The following is an 18,040-nucleotide window of genomic DNA, read 5'->3' as shown; positions in this document are numbered from 1 at the left end:
AACAAGTTATAGCTTTGAAGTATATATAATTATTTCACTTATGATCTTTTTTACATCTTTATCAATATATATGTCTGACCAGAATTTTATTTTCCTTCAGTTTCGTTCTATGCAAAAATCTGATTGGTTCGTTGAGATTATTATGATTTCCTAATTTTTCATTTTAGTATACTCTTTGTTGACTAGATTTATTAACTTGTATTTTCTTTTTTTTGGTCAGAAAATCTTTTGGTAACTCAATAATCTATAGTATCATTTATTAAAGATATTAAAAAAGTTACTGAAGGGGTGGTGACCTAGTGGTTCTACGAAAGGGTCGATTCCTTTTAGCCAGGAGTTCAATTTCTCTAGAGAACAGAGAGCAGAAAAATGAGTGCTAGTACGTACAAGAGTTTTATTGGAGGTATGTTTCCTGCTCTAGAATTGAAATCAAAAATCTCGATGGTGTATCCGAAATAAATCACTTTGAAAGATGTTCAATATTACAAATAAATAAACAGTCAAGAAACCTAATTTGGTATAAAGGTTTTCTTACTTTATTCAATCAACGACATAGTCTATATATATATTTGAACAAACCTAAGTACTAATATAAATTCCATAATGGTACTTAGACAATATACTATTTATACATAAGACTATGTCTCACTCCGGGTTATCCCGGAAAAAGGTCATATGGATCAATACGCCTCATCGTTGATTCAGGCCGAGAACGACCTCTTTTGAGAACAGAAGAAGCGTCGTTCGTACTCGTATGTTCAAAAATCATAGAGAGAAGAAAAGAGTATATAACGATAAGAACAGATCGAGATACTGAGGTCAATGAAAGAGAGAAGTAAAAAACATAAATTTAAAAATAAGAGACCTAATTTATCCAAAAAAAAAATAAGAGAGCTAATGATTGTATGCCTAAAATCTTAGGTTTTGCTCTGATACTATGAAACCAAATTTGATATAAAGGTTTCATTACTTTCATATGTGAATAAAGCTAAGTACTAATATAAATTACATAATGGTACTTAGACAATATATTATTTACACATAAGACTATGTCTCACTCAATAAAAATAAGATTTCAACAGTTTTCTTAAACACAAGAAAAAACCCAAAGAACTATTTATGATTTATATATAGGTTCGATCATCTGTTTTCTTTTAAATCATGTTTAATAAATTAGCAATGGCATGAATCAGCTTAATTAACTCATTATTTTTTAATCCGAGAGATCTCTTTTTGGTAGAGATTAGAGAACGCCTCAGTTAATAATAATAATAATAATATATAATTAAGCTGAGGATTGTCTTAATATATATATTTCATTTGCAAATACGAACTTTTGAAAATTATATCATATATTAAAAAAAGTTTCAACCTTAAGCATGCAATTATATTATAAAGTAAAGTATATATTAAAATATATAGTTTTCAATCATATAATTACGACAATCCCGAATGGCATTATGTTCTCACTTCGTCTTCACCCAGCAAGCACTTGGGTGGCTGCAACACCGAGAGGAAGGAGCTTCTTCATCTTCATTGTCATCTCAATGAGATTCTTCGAAGCAACGTCTTGGTTTTTCCCGATCATATACATTACTTTGTTAATTTGGTCCAGACAAGTCAAAACTTCATGGTTTGCGACACGCGGGAAGACTCTGAGTACAAAAAAGGCGCTACCGAGAGTGTCTCCAATATTTCTAAGGATTAGATGGGACTTCACGAACTGTGCCTTTAAACTCGTCGGCTCTTTTTTTGATGTGAGAAGTAGTGCATAACGTACTGCTCTCCGGACATGGGGAACGATAAGGTCGGTGATCACGAATTCTGCAAGTGTAACCTGTAAATTAAAAGATAAAATATTTGAAATAATATACCAAAAAAAGAGAAAAGAAAAAAAGATAGAAATGTTTGAACTACAATGTACATGTTAGTAATTAATTATTTATATAATTGATTTTTAAAAACTAACTTGATTGGATATATATATATATATGGATTAGACATTATTACCGAGTCTCCGGCATGTACCGCACCTTGATACTCAGTCAACGTTAGCAAGCAATCGTCTTGGTCGCCCATAGATGACATAGTGCCACATAATTTCTCGATGTATGGTGAGGATTGATATGGCGTATCTGACGCAGGGGCTGTGAGGAATTGTAACAGAAGTGCCACTGAAACGACCAAGAAACAATGAGAGGAATAAGCCATCTTTTTTTTTCTATTTTTCTTTTTTGACATCAAATTATGGTTTATAGCTTTGAAGTATATATACTTATATTCACTTATGATTTTGTTGCCATCTTTATTTTTTATTTTTAAAGTGAGAGTCTGACCAGAATTTTATTTTCTTTTAATTGCATAGCATGCAAAAATGGGACTGGTTTGTTGAAATTATTATACTTTCCTTATTTTTCATCTTAGTATACACTTTGTTGACTATGTTTATTTACTTGTATAAAAACATAAGACTAAGAAATTTTTAAAAATGATGGCATCGTTTTGAATAAGTGAAAAACTAAGAAAAAATATAAGTAAAATAAAATAAAAGATGCTTAAATATTAAAAGTGAAATTATGATTTTAATTAGTCCTAGTTTATTTATTTATTGAGATTAAACTATTATTCTTCTCATATAAACCATGTGTAAATATATATACATATAATTATATATTTTAATATTTTGGATAGTACGTAATCCATATTTTAAGATTTGATTTTGCAAAATTTTGAAAATATCATAAATATATGTAAATAATTAACTAAACGCCTAGGCAGAAGGTTCCGATTAGTTTAGGCGCTAGGTTCCTATCAAACGTCTAGCTACCGCCTGAATTTGTTTTTTTTTAACATCGATGAAAATGATAACGAAAATATAATAAGATTAGGATCAGTTGTTGTTTTGACATGTCGTAATGGCATTTTTGTGTGTTTGGCATGTACGTACATGTAACATTAGGTTTTACTTGTTTTGCTTTTCGAAATCAGATTTAAACTAATCGTTCTACAAAGAGATGAATAATGCAAACATGATGTGTCGACTCACAAGATTCATTTATGGCAATCTCCATGACTAACAATCTTGATAGTCACATACTCACATACTCCATAAAATTTTCACACAATTAAAACAAGATAAGTATAATTTTTTCTAGAGATCAACGTACAACTAACAAAAAGTGACTATGGTCCTACGTACGCACGGTACTCTCTTTTCACAAAAACAATTACCCTTAAAATCTTGTTTTTCGTTTGATTTTCATTTTTGATACATCTTGTGCATCCTCTTTTCCAATTGCTATATTGGATCAAGGTGTGCGATATCGTGGTGGAACTCCGATGAACTTTTTGAAATTATATTATATATTGAAATAGTTTCAACCTTTTATATATATATTTATTAAACATTAAAATAGTTGTGAATAATATATTAAGACAAGGCCAATAGTAAGGTACTAAGAGAATGTCCAATGCAGGTCTCATAACTAGTATCTTAGAAATAAAAGGGAAAAAATTAAATCATTAATCAATAATAAACTAAGAGATATCTCTTATAGAAGAAGTTTTTAGACAATTTGTTAATTACATGTGTCACTACAAGAGAAGTCAGTTCTATTAATTTACCAAATGAAGTTTTTAAATATTTTTTTTATTATGTTTTAATATCATGTGTTTGTAATAATTTTCATGTTTTATAAAATTTAAGTTTTCAAAATATTTTTAAGAACTTCTATTAAGAGTTACCATTGGAGATGAATAATTTTAATTATCTTTAAAAACTTTTTATTTTTAAAAAGTACACAATTTATAACTAAAAAATTACTCACAAACTTTATTAACATACACCCATTGGAGGTGGTCTAAGGTATATATATATATATATGTTCTCATCTTCGTTTTCACCCGCCAAGAACTTGTGTAGCTGCAACACCGAGACGAATGAGCTTGTTCATTTGCATTGTCATCCCCATGAGAGTCTTGGAATCCGCGTCTTGGTTTTTCCCGATCAGATCCGCCACTTTGGTAGTTTGGTCGGTACAAACCATAACATCATAGTTTGCGGTTTCTAGAGATGCCTTGAGTTCTCCAACAGCACTCTGGAGAGATTTTCCAATGTTTACAAAGGCATCTTGGCACGCCTTGAAACTCGGCTCCTTTTTTGATACTCCTTCTGCAAAACTCGCCGACTTTTGGGCTTGTGGTAGGACAATGCCGCTGATCACTGCTGTTGCTAGTGGGAGCTGTAGATTAAAAAGATACATGTTTGAAACTATGATGTATTATTTGTATAAAAAAAATTGCATTATGAATGAGTCATAAAACATAGTTTCACTTGATAAAACTATATGTATTGATATGGTCTTTTTTTTTTCTAATGGTTTGATTAGAATTTGCTATTCAAAATAAGTTAGATATTTACCAAGTCTGTGGCCGAAGCCGCCGCAGGATAGGCACTCAACGTTTGCAAGCAGAAGGGTTTGTCGTTAATAAATGACATCTGACATAATTTGTCGATGTATTGTGTCGAAGTTAAGGTTAAGGCCGAAGCAGGAGATACAAGAAACTGTAACAGAAGTGCCACTGAAACTACGAAGAAACAATGAGAGGAAGAAGCCATTTCTTTCTTTTGTCCGAAAATGTTTTATTTCTCTCAACCTTCTACTGTAATTTTGGATTTATGTTTCTGATGTTGTGGTTGTTAGTTTATACATCTCAAGTATATATACACATTTATTTATACTTAGTTATGATTGTATTGGAAAATAATATTGGAAGTCTTGATTATATTGCAATCTTTAGTAAAAAAAAAAAATTCTGACAAGGATTTATTTCCCTTTATTATGATTGTATGCAAAAATCTGACTAGTTTATTGGATTATAATTAAAATTTTCCTACTTTTTATCTTAGTAATTAGTATAGTAAAATCTCTATAAATTAAAAAATTTGGGACCAAGATTTTAATATTTATTAATGTATATTACTATAAAATAATTTTGTTAATTTATATAGATTTTTGTTTTAATTTTTATTAAAATTATGAAAATAAAACAATTTGATCTATGTAAAATTAATGTTCTGGATGTTATAAGTTTTATTATAGTTTTGGACACTAAAAGTAATATCTTTCAGCATATATAAATATTCATAAAAACAAAAAGATATTAGATTTTTTTATTGCAGATAATGAAAATCAGTACAATCTTTGAGGACATGCAAACAACAAATCAAAAACATGAGCCAGCTTAATTAACACATATTTCTGACTCTATGTATCCTATTCACCCGCCAAGAGCTACGGTGGCTCCAATGGCGACATCGATAAGCCTCTCCATTTGCAATGTCATCTCCAAGAACGTCTTCGAAGCGTTGTCTCTCTTTCCCCCGACCAAATCCTTCACATGCATTGTGATGTCCGTACAAAGAAAGATATCATAGTTTGCACTTGTTGGAGACTCCTTAAGCTCCCCCCTTGCCATTCTTAGATACAATTGAATACCGTCAAATTCATCCTGGCATGACTTGAACTGCTCTTTCAATGTAGGCTCTTTCTTTGCGGTATCCGCGGCAAAACCTCCCGTATTGTTGGCATAGGATATGCCGAGGTTGATCACGATGGTAGCCAGTGAAAACTATAGATAAGACAATACAATCATTGATTATGGTTTACTAAAGAGTTTTATACAAATTCATGTTAAAGAACTGCAAATGATTTATAAAGATAATTGCAAACTAAAAATAATGTTTATGGTCGCAAAACTTTTTCCTCCAAAATCTTGATTTTCAATACACCTTTATAACCAAAAAAAAACAAAAAAGAAATATAGTTCCTTTAGAACTTCTTCTTTTTATAATGATAAATCAAATCATACGATTAAGATTTCAATTGAGACGTTGGCATGTAAATGTTTGGTGTGGTATCAGATTAATTAGAAGAGAAAAATTTCTAGTGTTACAAGTTTCCTCGCACTTTTTCGATTTTTCTATGGTAATTTTGAAAAGGAAACAACTCAAAAAAACAAATGAGGAGTTTAATAAGATATGTGGCTAAAAGATTAGTAGTTTAGTACCAAGTCGTTTGCAGAAACCGCAGGAGGATAGGCGCTTAACATTTGCATACAAAAGGTACCATTTTCAACATGTTGGCATATCGCATCAATGTAATTTGTAGAGGTCAAGGCTGAAGAAGAGATTAAGAGGATTTGTGAAAGAAGCACCATGGAAACAAGAAAGAAACAAACCGAGGAAGAAGAAGCCATTGTCACAATTGACATGTAACCTAGCTCTACCGTTGTTGTCTCTAGTCACAATTTGTACATTGAAGGCCATACATGTATATATGTATGTACTCTGCTTAATCGAAAACAAAATTGGTAGAATTTGGTTGGTTGGGTCTCAATCTTTCTACTTTCTATTTTACCAAATTAACTTTTTGATTATATGCAAAAGGTATCTTGTTCAACAAATTAATGTTTTCATATTAAATATGCTTGATCAATATAGTACTCAGATTTGATATTAAATAAAATATATCATTATTCTTTAATGCTACAAAAAATGAATTTTTAATCTCCACGTCTTACTTTAGAATATCTTATTTTGAATAATGAGAGTACGTATAATTTAGTATAATCCATTTTGTAATTAGACCATATATTAAAATATTTTTTAACACATTCATGCATATGTTCCAATTCAAAGAAGAGATTTATAGATCATCATATAAAAAAAAAACATTTCTTTTCTTCTTTTTGTTAAAGATAAACCAAAACATTTTCATTCCTTAAAATCAAATAACCAAAACCTTTGACCAGAGTAAACCTTCTGATCGTCGTCTTTAACCTCCAAGAGTTTCGGTGGCTCCAAGGCCGAGACCAATAAATTTCTCCATCATCAATGTCATCGTTATGACAGTCTTGGAAGCCTGGTCTGTATTCTTTCCGACCAAATTCTTCACCGACGTTGTGCTGTCGAAACAAAGCATGACGTCATAGTTTGCACTCTCTGGATCTTCCTTGACTTCCGAGGAAGCACTCTTGAGAGACCTTTGAATGACCACAAATTCGTTTTGACAAGCCGCCAAATCCTTCATCAACTTCGGATCCGCCTTTGCCGCTTTACCCGTAAAATCCGCAGTCTTACTGGCATAAGACGATCCTAGGTTAAGCGTGGCCACAGCCGCTTGGAGCTACATATCGAAATAATAAATAAATGATGTGTGAGACATGATTTGAGTATGAGACATGTAACGTAATATTTGTTTTCATAACTACATACCAAGAAACAAAACATTTGCTAAGTAACAAGCAAGTGATATTTTGGTTTTGTAAGATAAAACTATTAATTAGTACCGGGCTGGTGGCTGAGGCAGCAGGAGGGTATGCACTCAAGGTTTTGACGCAGAAGGCTTTGTCCCCTCTGAATTTTTGGCATATGGCATCAATGTAACTTGTGGCCGAAGCAGAGTGTAAGAGAAATGGTAACAGAACAACCAGAGACAGGACGCTAAAGCAGTAGGAAGAAGAAGCCATTAAAATGTCTTTAGAATACTTTTGATATTTGGTATTGTATTATTCATCATCACCTGTGGTTGTGGTATATATATATATACTACTTACCATATGTTTCAAATTTGGTCAATGTATTTAATTTATTTCCAGATTCTTTGTATACAAACTAATTACAACAGTCTCTGGTCAATCTTATTATTTACTGTTTATTAGTTGTGTGTTTTAATACTTTGTATGAAAATCATATACTTAATCTTACCTGGTTCAAAATTGGTCAATGTTGCACTTACTTTTTTTCCTTTTTTTTTTTTCTTTCAGATTTTCAATGTATAATACAAAATATTTGGTCAACCTTATTAATTATTATTAGCTTTTCATTTCCTTTTAAAAATAAAAAATTGTAACTGAAGATAAAATATATTTGTGTGATCCGAAAATTAAAGAGTGTAACCAAATTATTTGACCAAAGTCATAAAGTAATATTCTATCAATCAAAAAGAGCTCATTGGTTGCTATTCTATTTAGTTTTTTCCTATCCCAAGCTAGAGTCGGAAATTCAAACCCTATTGGCAGCTCTTGAGGTAACTCTACAAATTCACGTAGAGACTACAACTTTTTTTGGGTGGAAGTCTAATTAGTTACTTTAGACGTAGCTTTTGTAACAAACTCTTTACAAGATTAATAAAGTTTCTCTTCTCTACTCTTTTCTTATTCTATTTCTCCCATATATCGGATTTAATATTGTAGTAGAGCATTCTGATTAAGTCTTATGCTTCCTCCATTATTATCGTAGCTGAATAGAGCAGTTGTATTATCGAAGATGAGTTGCTCGATTGCTTCTTGTTTCTCGATTTTGAGAGTTGTTGTTGCGATTTCTAAGCTATTCGCCGGAATCTTTGTCTAATTAATCCTTTGAAATTGCAGGTGGTGTACTTTGGTCTCCATATAATCACTCCAATTATAACTTTGGAACTCCTCAAATACCCTAAGCTTTGTTTCGACGTAAGTCTTTGTTTCTTTTGATTGTGACCTTCGTGTGATTGGTTTTCTTATTTTCTCTGCCTAGTTTCATCATACTTAATCTTCTTAATTCTTTCTCAATTTGATATATGAGAATATAAAAATTTATGCGCATCCACCAGCTGAATCTACTGATACATCAAGATTTCAGACTAATTAGTATGAGAATCCATATTATTTGAATAAAAATTATCACACTGGTTTGATTCTTGATTCTCGGTTAAAGATAAAACCGATTCTTGATTCTCGGTTAAAGATAATCTTGATTCTTGATTGACAATTAGTATGAGAATCATAGAGATCATGGAGCTTGGTCTAGATGCAATGATATAGTCTCTACTTGGTTGATGAACTCGGTTTCTAAGAAGATAGGATAGAGAGTTTGCTTTTCATACCTACTTGGAAGAATATCTTATTTTGAATAATGAGAGTATGTATGATTTAGTATAATCCATTTTGTAATTAGACCATATATATTAAAAATATTGTTTAACACATTCATATGTTCCATTCAAAGAAGAAATTTATTGATCACCTTATAAAAAAAAACATTTCTTTTCTTAATTTGTTAAAGATAAAACAAAACATTTCATTAATTCACTAAAATCAAATAACCACAACCTTTAATCAGAGTAAACCTTTTGATCGTCCTCATTACTTTTCAAGAGTATAGATGGCTCCAATGCTAATATCACTAAGTTTCTCCATCATCATTGTCATCGCTATGACAGTCTTGGAAGCCTTGTCTGTATTCTTCCCAACCAAACCCTTCACCTTCTTTGTGCTGTCGAAACAAAGCAGGACGTCGTATCTCGCAATCTCTGGATCGCTCTTGAGTTCCGAGAGAGCACTATCGTAATTCCTTACAATGGACTTATAGGCGTCTTGACAACCCGCCAAATCCTTCTTCAACTTTGGATCTTCCTTTGCCGCTTTTGTCATAAAAGCCTTTGTCTTATACGCATAAGACTCTGCTAGTTTAAACGTCGCCAAACCCGCTTGGAGCTACATATCGAAATAATAAAAAAAATGATGTATCTATCTATATATGATTTGAGTATGAGACATGTAACGTAATATTTGTTTTCATAACTACATAATTCAATTCAAAACCAAGAAACAAAAACATTTGGTAAGTAACAAGTAGTTTCAAGTTTGGTTTTGTAAGATAAAATTATAAGTACCGGGCTGGTGGCAGAAGCAGCTGGAGGGTATGCACTCAAGGTCTTCAAGCAGAAGGCTTTGTCCCCCGTGAATTTTTTGCATATGGCGTCAATGTAACTTGTGGCCGAAGCAGAGTGCAAGAGAAATGGTAACAGAACAGCCAGAGACAGGACGCTAAAGCAGTAGGAAGAAGAAGCCATAGTCCTCTCTTTAGAATATTTTGGATATTTGGTGTTGTATTATTCTTCATCAACTGTGGTTGTGGTTTATATACTACTTTGGTCGCATAAAAGATACTTGACCCCTTACCCGTATGATTCAGATTTAGTCAACGTATTTGATTTAATTTCCAAATTCTTGAGTTTCATTCTTTGAATACAAATTAATCAACGTTACTGTCTTTGGTCAATGTTATTATTAAATCTACTGTTCATTAGTTGTGTGTTTTTAATACTTTGTGATTCCTTACTTTCCTGGTTTAAAATTGGTCAATGTTCCACTTACTTTTTTCCTTTTTTTTTTTTTAGATTTATAATGTATGAATCAAATTTTTTGGTCAATCTTATTAATTATTATTAGCTTTTCCTTTGCTTTTAAAACATATCGTTGATTATATCTCTAATAGATCATTGTGTTATCCGAAAATTAAAATTTGGAAACAGATTATTTGACTGATTCATAAAGTAATATTCTATCAATCAAAAAGAGCACATTGGTTGCTATTCTATTTAGTTTTTTCCTATCCCAAGAGTCGGGAATTCAAAACCCTATTGGCACCTCTTGAGGTAACTCTACAAATTGACGTTTACTAATTAATTTGTTTTCTTCTTAATATTTTCGTTAAACAAACATGAGACACAAACTTAAAACAAATATATAGTTTTATGAGAGGTTTCGCTTTGCTTATATAATTTGAAAAATTAACGAGTTCCTTAGTATATAGACTGACATCTCTTTTCATTTCATATTTCAACAAGGAAAAAATTATCTCTAAACTAGACAAATCTGAATTAGTTTGCATGCGAAAGTGTTTGCAATTAGACCATAAATTTGTTAAGGGGTGTTATTGTTTTATTGATTTAGGAGGTTTAGCCGTTTAGTAGGAGCTAAATTTGTTAAGGGGTGTTATTGTTTTTTTTTACTTAATTGATTGTAAAAGTTGATAGATTTATTAAATTTTGTAATGAGTTTAAGTTTTCTTTTTGTAAATAAGTTACTATTAAACTTGAAGAAGTTATTGGGATATTCATGGTATGATGAAAGTTGTGTTTTCAACACATGCGTATTGATCTTCTTAAAAATATATAGAAACATCCCTAGAATTCAATAAGAACAACCTTTTTTGGTGGAAGTCTAATTAGTTTCGTTTTAGACGTTAAGCTTTTGTAACAAACTCTTTATCAGATTAAAATAGTTTCTCTTCTCTTCTCTTCTCTTTTCTTATTTGATTTCTTTGATGTATCGGATTTAAAATGGTATCGGAGCATTCTGATTAAGTCTTATGCTTGATTGCTTCTTGTTTCTCGATTTTGCGAATAGAGCAGTTGTATTGTTGAAGATGAGTTGCTTGATTGCTTCTTGTTTCTCGATTTTGCGAGTTGTTGATGCGATTTCTAAGCTATTTCTAAAACTTCAAAATTTTAATTGACAATCTCAAAAGAAGAAATGTATTGATCATCTTATAAATTCAAAACACATCTCATTCCTTAAAATTAAATAACCACAACCTTTGATCAGAGTAAACATTTTGATAATCGTCTTTACCCGCCAACAGCTACGGTGGCTCCAACGCCGAGAGCAATATATTTATCCAACATCATTGTCATCGCTGTGACAGTCTTGGAAGCCTTGTCTGTATTTTTCCCGATCAAATCCGTCACTATCGTTGTGCTGTCGTAACAACGCATGACTGTGTAATTCGCATCCAGTGGATCTTCCTTGAGATGCAAGGCAGCAAACTTGAGAGCCCCACTAATGTCCACAAATTCGTCTTGACAAGCCGCCAAATGTTTCTTCAACTTTGGATCCTCCTTTGCCGCTTTACCCGCAAATTCCGCTGTCTTATTGGCATAAGACTCTCCTAGGGCAAGCGTTGCCACAGCCGCTTGGAACTACGTACATATCGAAATAATAATAATGATGTGTCTATATATGATTTGAGTGTATGAGACATGAACGTATTATATGTTTTCTTAGCTGCATGTTCAATTCTAAACCTTTATGGAAAACCTTTTGGTTTAGTAAGATAAAAATTATTAGTACCTTGCTGGTGGCAGAGGCAACCGGAGGGTATGCACTCAAGGTTTTGACGCAGAAGGCTTTGTCGGGGTTAGAATGGCATAGGGCGTCAATGTAACTTGTGGCCGAAGCAGAGTGTAAGAGAAATGGTAACAGAACAGCCAGAGACACCGACACGACACCAAAGCAGTAGGAGGAAGAAGCCATCATCGCCTCTTTAGAATATTTTAGATATTTGGTATTGTATTATTTCATCAACTGTGGTTGTGGTTTATATATATATATACTACTTTGCAGGCATATAAAGATACTTAACCCTTTACCATATCTTCCAAATTTGGTCAATGCATTTAATTTAATTTCCATTGTAGATTTTCATTCTTTGTAGAGCAACTAATTACATCTGTATCTGGTTTGGTTATTAAATTAATTTATTAACCCTTACTCACCTCACCTGGTTGGCTGGTTCCAAATTGATCAATGTTTCCACTTTTTTTTTTTTTTTTTTTCCAATTTCAGATTTTCATTGTATGAATAAAACTTTTTGGTCAATCTTACTATTATTAACTTTTCCTTCTTTTTTTTATAACGAATGGGTATATCACCATAAAAAGAAAAATATGTTGTATGTACCAAACATTAAAGAATGAAAACAAATTATTTGACCGAGTAATAAAATTGTACTAAAAACAAAAAAAAAATAACATGTTATATATCGTACAAATAATTCACTAATACTAGTATGTTACAATTGCTGTTTAGATATACATATTATATTTGATTCTTATCTGATATATAATTCACTATATTCAGTTAAATGTAAAATACAATTATATTTGGTATTTTAACCAAAGTCACATTGATAGATTTATTTAATTCGTAATGAATTTGAGTGTTTTGTTACTATTAAAATTTGAAGAATTTAATGGATATTCATGGTATTATGAAAGTTGTGCTTTCCACACATGCATATGATCTATCGAAGAGAAATGTTTTGAGCTTCTTAAAAAACAGAACATCACATGCTCTAGAATTAAATAACAACAACCTTGTACTCTAGAGTAAACTAATATGACAAATCTGACGATGGTATGTGTTCTTATCGTCGTCTTTACCTTCCAACAGCTACGGTAGCTCCAACGGCCATAGCGAGAAGCTTCTCCATCTTTAGTGTCATCAACATGACAGTCTTTGACACCATGTCTGTATTTTTACCGATCAAGTTCTTCAGTATCATTGTGATGTCGGTAATTCACTATATTCAATAAACATGTTATAATAATTATACTCCCTCTGTTTTATTATAAGTGATGTATAAGGTTTTGGCACACTAAATAATAAAAATTATAATTTACATATTTTCCATAAAAACTTTATTAATTAATATGAATTCAACCAATAAGAAAATATGATGTAAAATATAATTGGTCAAAAAATATTAAATACATTAAATTATTGCATAGGAAATTGAAAAACATCACTTATACTGAAACAATAAAAATTGGCTAAAACATCACTTATAATGAAACAGAGGGAGTATAATATTTGAGGCAGCACTTTTAGGCATCTTGAATCGCCGCAAAACGCTTCTTGAAGTTTGGATTCTCCTTCGCCGCTTTTCTGGCAAAACCCGCATATTTATAGGCATATGGTCTCATCCGCTTGGAACTAAGTACAGTAAAACCTCTATAAATTAATAATGTTGGGACCATGAAAATTTATTAATTTATAGAGGTATTAATTTATCGATAAATTAATAATTATTAATTTATAGAAAGATATTCCTAATTTGGAAAATATTTTCAAAACAATATTTAAAAATAAGATTTAATTATGATAATTAGTATTTTATATAATCAATTACAAATAAAACAATAATTATTATGTATTAAAAGAGAATGCTAACTATTTTTCATATAGTAAAATATTAGAAATAAAATCTAACAAAAACTAATGTGTCTATATATACATATATTTTGAAAATTTTACCTAATTATTAATTTATAATATTGATGGGACCATATATTTACAAAGGATTTTCAAAAAATTTATTATCTTATTATTTTATCGAAATGTGTCTAAAATTACACTGGTCCCAAGTTGAGACCGGAGAAATTTATTAATTTATAGAAATTATTAATTTATCGAGTATTAATTTATAGAGGTTTTACTGTACGTACATATTCAAAGAATAATGATGATCAGACATAGGCATACTTGTAATCACAAAATCGAAAATGCTAATTAAGAGGTTGAAGAAGTTGGAAAATAATGTTCAGCCAATTTTCACCATTTGAGTTGAACAGGTTGGAAAAATTGTTCAACACATTCAACCTAAAAATTTGAAAAAATGAATGAATGAGTTGAACGATATTCAATCCAATTTTATTCAATTTAATATTTTCAACCTATTTAATTTTGTGCAACCAAGTCTTTGGAAGTTTCAAGATGGTAAATGCGAAATTATTTATAGAGTCAAATAAAAAAAAACTTCAAAATTTTAATTGACAATCTCAAAGAAGAAATTTATTGATCATTTTATAAGCAAAACATTTCATTCCTTAAAATTAAATAACCACAACCTTTGATCAGAGTAAACATTTTGATAACCGTCTTTACCCACCTTCAGCTACGGTGGCTCCAATTCCGAGAGCAATATATTTTCCCAACACCATTGTCATTGCTATGACAGTCTTGGAAGCCTTGTCTGTATTTTTCCCGATCAAATTCGTCACTCTCGTTGTGCTGTCGTAACAACGCATGACTGCATAGTTCGCTAACTCTGGTTCATCCCTGAGTTGCAAGGCAGCGCCCTTGAGAGACCCGCTAATGTCCACAAATTCGTCTTGACAATCCTCCAAAACCTTCTTCAACTTTGGATCCTCCTTTGCCGCTTTACCCGCAAATTCCGCTGTCTTATCGGCATAAGACTCTCCTAGCTTAAGCGTCGCCACAGCCGCTTCGAACTACGTACATATCGAAATAATAAATAAATGATCATGATTTGAGTATGAGACATGTAACGTAATATTTGTTTTCATAACTACATAATTCAATTCTAAACCAAGAAATAACAAGAGTGATATTTTGGTTTGGTAAGATAAAATTATTAGTACCTTACTGGGGGCAGAGGCAACCGGAGGGTATGCACTCAAGGTCTTGACGCAGTAGGCTTTGTCGGCGACAGAATGGCATATGTCGTCAATGTAACTTGTGGCCGAAGCAGAGTGTAAGAGAAATGGTAACAGAACAGCCAGAGACACGATACCAAAGCAGTAGATGGAAGAAGCCATCATCGGCTCTTTAGAATATATTAGATATTTGGTATTGTATTATTTCATCAACTGTGGTTGTGGTTTATATACTACTTTGTAGGCATATAAAGATACTTAACCCTTTACCATATCTTCCAAATTTGGTCAATGCATTTAATTTAGTTTCCTAATTTCTAGATTTTCATTCTTTGTAAAGCAACTAATTACAACTGTATTTGGTTTGTATATTAAATTATTAATATACTTTGCCAGAGAATAAAATACTTAACCCTTACCCATCTGGTTCCAAATTGGTCAATTTTTATTATCTTTTGTGTCTTGAAATTGGTCAATGTTTCCACTTACCTTTTTCTTTTTTCCAATATCAGATTTTCATTGTATGAATTAAAAGATTTGGTCAATAACAAATGGGTATATGACCATAAAAGAAAATATATGTTGTGTGTATCAAACATTAAGGGGGTGTTATTGGTTTGAGATTTATATGGTGTTTTAATGACTTTAGATGTTATGTGGAATTGGTGTTATTGAATCAAGATTTTATTAAACTCTTTTAAAGTTTGGTGTTATTAGTTATTGATTTGTTAAAATTCATTCAAAATCTTCATAAATATATTATTGGATTCAGAATTTTAGTAAGTCATTAAAAGTTTTGTGTTATTCAATTAAAACAAAAGAATCTCTCATTGTTAATTAATCAAATTATTATGTTATTGGTTTATGATTTTGAACACTTTTCTTTACAATATAAAGTCATAAAAAGTATGTTATAAATAATGAGATTGTTTGAGAGACTTTTTACAAGACTATAGAAAAACTAATCATTAAGATTACAAAAAAATATTTCTATCAATCATTTAAAATATTTCATTTACATACAATCTATGATTTTACTAGAGTCATCTAAATTCTTTAAGAATTAGAAACCAGTAACACCCCCTAAAGAATGAAAACAAATTATTTGACCGAGTAATAAAACTGTACTAAAAACAAAAAATAACATGTTATATATCGTACAAATAATTCACTAATACTAGTATGTTACAATTGTTTTTAGATATACATATTATATTTGATTCTTTTTCTCATATATAATTCACAATATTGAATTAACATGTAAAATACAATTATATTTGGTATTATTACCAAAGTCACAAAATGTTAGTAAAAGAAAGTAAAATAATATTCTATCAATAAAAAAGAGCACATTGATAGATTTATTAAATTTGTAATGAATTTGAGTGTTTTGTTACTCTTAAATTTGAAGAATTTAATGGATATTCATGGTATTATGAAAGTTGGGTTTTCAACACATGCATATGTTCTATCGAAGAGAAATGTTTTGATCTTCTTAGAAAACAGAACATCACATGCTCTAGAATTAAATAACAACAACCTTATACTCAAAAGTAAACTAAATATGACAAATCTGACGATGGCATGTGTTCTTATCGTCGTCTTTACCCGCCAACAGCTAAGGTGGCTCCAACGGCCATAGCAATAAGCTCCTCCATCTTTAGTGTCATCAACATGACAGTCTTCGACACCTTGTCTGTATTTTTACCGATCAATTTCTTCATCATCGTTGTGCCGTCGGTACAAACCATGACGTCATAGTTGGCAAAGTCCGGCGAATCCTTGAGTTCATGTTTAGCACTTTTGAGAGATATGCTAATCCCTCTGAAGGCATTCTGAATCGTCGCAAAATCCCTCTTCAATTTTGGATTCTCCTTTGCCACTTTTCCGGCAAAACCCGCATACCTATTGGCATAAGATATGGCGAGGTTGAGCGTAGCCCCAGCCGCTTGGAACTACGTACATATCCAAATAATAATGATCATTGAGAATAAGACATGGAGATACTTGTATTTAAAAAATCTAAAACGGCCAAGTCTTTAGAATTTTTGAGACGCTAAATGCGAATAACATATACAGATTCAAATTAAAAATATAACTTCAAAACTTTAACTGACAATTTTACAAGAAAATATATAATCGGTCAAGAAGAAACAAGAACCGACGTTGGAACGTAACAAGTTATATAAACTCTATCTATTTGGCTTTGGAAAATATGTATTATTGGTACGTACCATGCTGGTGGCAGAAGCCGCAGAAGGGTATGCGTTCAAAGTTTTGACGCAGAAGGCTTTGTGGGTAGTACCGGCACGTTCGCATATGACGTCGATGTATTTTGTGGCCGAAGCAGAGACTAAAAGAAATGGTATCAGAATCACAAGAGAAAGGAGGCCAACACAAGAGGAAGAAGAAGCCATTTCTTTAGTTAAATGTTTTGATTTTGGTACTTTATTGTTCAACAATTGTGGTTTGGTTTATATAACACTTGCACGCATAACATATACACAGTACAGTTTTGGCCCATTTGCTTTAAGATTTTGTTCCTATTTACGTTCTCTTTAGAATTTCTAATTTTTATTTAATACTCTTAATAGAAAGTACAAAATAAAGATGGATGATAATATTTGGTTGAATTTATTGTTGTTATCTTTTTTTCGCAGAATTTTGTGAATGACCATAAAATGGCCTAAAATTAGATCAATGTCATATGTAAGGTGGAAATAATTATTCGCAAACACAACACATGACATGAAAAACCAGTGGCCACTTTATTTTTATAAATTTGGATATGCATGCAAGAACCCCACTTATTTTTTTATATAAAAATTGTCATATAGAGAAAAATTATGGGCACTTGGACAAAATTTTGGTCAAAACTAAGGGGAGTGTATTCAAAGTAGCATTTTAAGAGATTTGAATTTTATTGAGATTTTGTTGATTTTTGGGAACTTCATATGATTTATGTAAAATCTTTTCAA

General features: G+C 31.3%; 8 protein-coding genes across 8 annotated transcripts; all 8 read right to left on the bottom strand.

Moving 5' to 3' along the window:
* Positions 1–1,380: 1,380 nt before the first annotated feature.
* Positions 1,381–2,139, bottom strand: LOC17875685. Its single transcript, XM_006281474.2, has 2 exons — positions 2,011–2,139; positions 1,381–1,837 (listed from the first exon to the last, which is right to left on the bottom strand). The coding sequence occupies exons 1-2, from the start codon at positions 2,086–2,088 to the stop codon at positions 1,478–1,480; spliced, it is 438 nt and encodes a 145-aa protein (XP_006281536.2). The 5' UTR covers positions 2,089–2,139; the 3' UTR covers positions 1,381–1,477.
* Positions 2,140–3,764: 1,625 nt separating this feature from the next.
* On the bottom strand, positions 3,765–4,684 carry LOC17875952. The gene is made up of 2 exons (XM_006282253.2): positions 4,421–4,684; positions 3,765–4,241 (listed from the first exon to the last, which is right to left on the bottom strand). The coding sequence occupies exons 1-2, from the start codon at positions 4,616–4,618 to the stop codon at positions 3,900–3,902; spliced, it is 540 nt and encodes a 179-aa protein (XP_006282315.2). The 5' UTR covers positions 4,619–4,684; the 3' UTR covers positions 3,765–3,899.
* Positions 4,685–5,147: 463 nt separating this feature from the next.
* Positions 5,148–6,322, bottom strand: LOC17876241. Its single transcript, XM_006279480.2, has 2 exons — positions 6,070–6,322; positions 5,148–5,631 (listed from the first exon to the last, which is right to left on the bottom strand). The coding sequence occupies exons 1-2, from the start codon at positions 6,271–6,273 to the stop codon at positions 5,281–5,283; spliced, it is 555 nt and encodes a 184-aa protein (XP_006279542.2). The 5' UTR covers positions 6,274–6,322; the 3' UTR covers positions 5,148–5,280.
* A 363-nt stretch (positions 6,323–6,685) lies between these two features.
* On the bottom strand, positions 6,686–7,557 carry LOC17877132. Its single transcript, XM_006281875.2, has 2 exons — positions 7,351–7,557; positions 6,686–7,187 (listed from the first exon to the last, which is right to left on the bottom strand). The coding sequence occupies exons 1-2, from the start codon at positions 7,528–7,530 to the stop codon at positions 6,837–6,839; spliced, it is 531 nt and encodes a 176-aa protein (XP_006281937.1). The 5' UTR covers positions 7,531–7,557; the 3' UTR covers positions 6,686–6,836.
* Positions 7,558–9,102: 1,545 nt separating this feature from the next.
* On the bottom strand, positions 9,103–9,893 carry LOC17875609. The gene is made up of 2 exons (XM_006281593.2): positions 9,714–9,893; positions 9,103–9,534 (listed from the first exon to the last, which is right to left on the bottom strand). The coding sequence occupies exons 1-2, from the start codon at positions 9,891–9,893 to the stop codon at positions 9,184–9,186; spliced, it is 531 nt and encodes a 176-aa protein (XP_006281655.1). The 3' UTR covers positions 9,103–9,183.
* A 1,451-nt stretch (positions 9,894–11,344) lies between these two features.
* LOC17876361 lies at positions 11,345–12,170 on the bottom strand. The gene is made up of 2 exons (XM_006281808.2): positions 11,956–12,170; positions 11,345–11,804 (listed from the first exon to the last, which is right to left on the bottom strand). The coding sequence occupies exons 1-2, from the start codon at positions 12,139–12,141 to the stop codon at positions 11,454–11,456; spliced, it is 537 nt and encodes a 178-aa protein (XP_006281870.2). The 5' UTR covers positions 12,142–12,170; the 3' UTR covers positions 11,345–11,453.
* Positions 12,171–14,411: 2,241 nt separating this feature from the next.
* LOC17876908 lies at positions 14,412–15,249 on the bottom strand. The gene is made up of 2 exons (XM_006279798.2): positions 15,048–15,249; positions 14,412–14,897 (listed from the first exon to the last, which is right to left on the bottom strand). The coding sequence occupies exons 1-2, from the start codon at positions 15,225–15,227 to the stop codon at positions 14,547–14,549; spliced, it is 531 nt and encodes a 176-aa protein (XP_006279860.2). The 5' UTR covers positions 15,228–15,249; the 3' UTR covers positions 14,412–14,546.
* A 1,217-nt stretch (positions 15,250–16,466) lies between these two features.
* Positions 16,467–17,549, bottom strand: LOC17875079. Its single transcript, XM_006281279.2, has 2 exons — positions 17,297–17,549; positions 16,467–17,017 (listed from the first exon to the last, which is right to left on the bottom strand). The coding sequence occupies exons 1-2, from the start codon at positions 17,477–17,479 to the stop codon at positions 16,667–16,669; spliced, it is 534 nt and encodes a 177-aa protein (XP_006281341.2). The 5' UTR covers positions 17,480–17,549; the 3' UTR covers positions 16,467–16,666.
* Positions 17,550–18,040: the final 491 nt, after the last annotated feature.

Source organism: Capsella rubella, unplaced genomic scaffold, assembly GCF_000375325.1.
Source record: "Capsella rubella cultivar Monte Gargano unplaced genomic scaffold, Caprub1_0 scaffold_8, whole genome shotgun sequence".
NCBI classification, from domain to species: Eukaryota; Viridiplantae; Streptophyta; class Magnoliopsida; order Brassicales; family Brassicaceae; genus Capsella; species Capsella rubella.
Note: the sequence above shows the minus strand (reverse complement) of the source record. Positions and strands in the feature narration are given on the sequence as shown.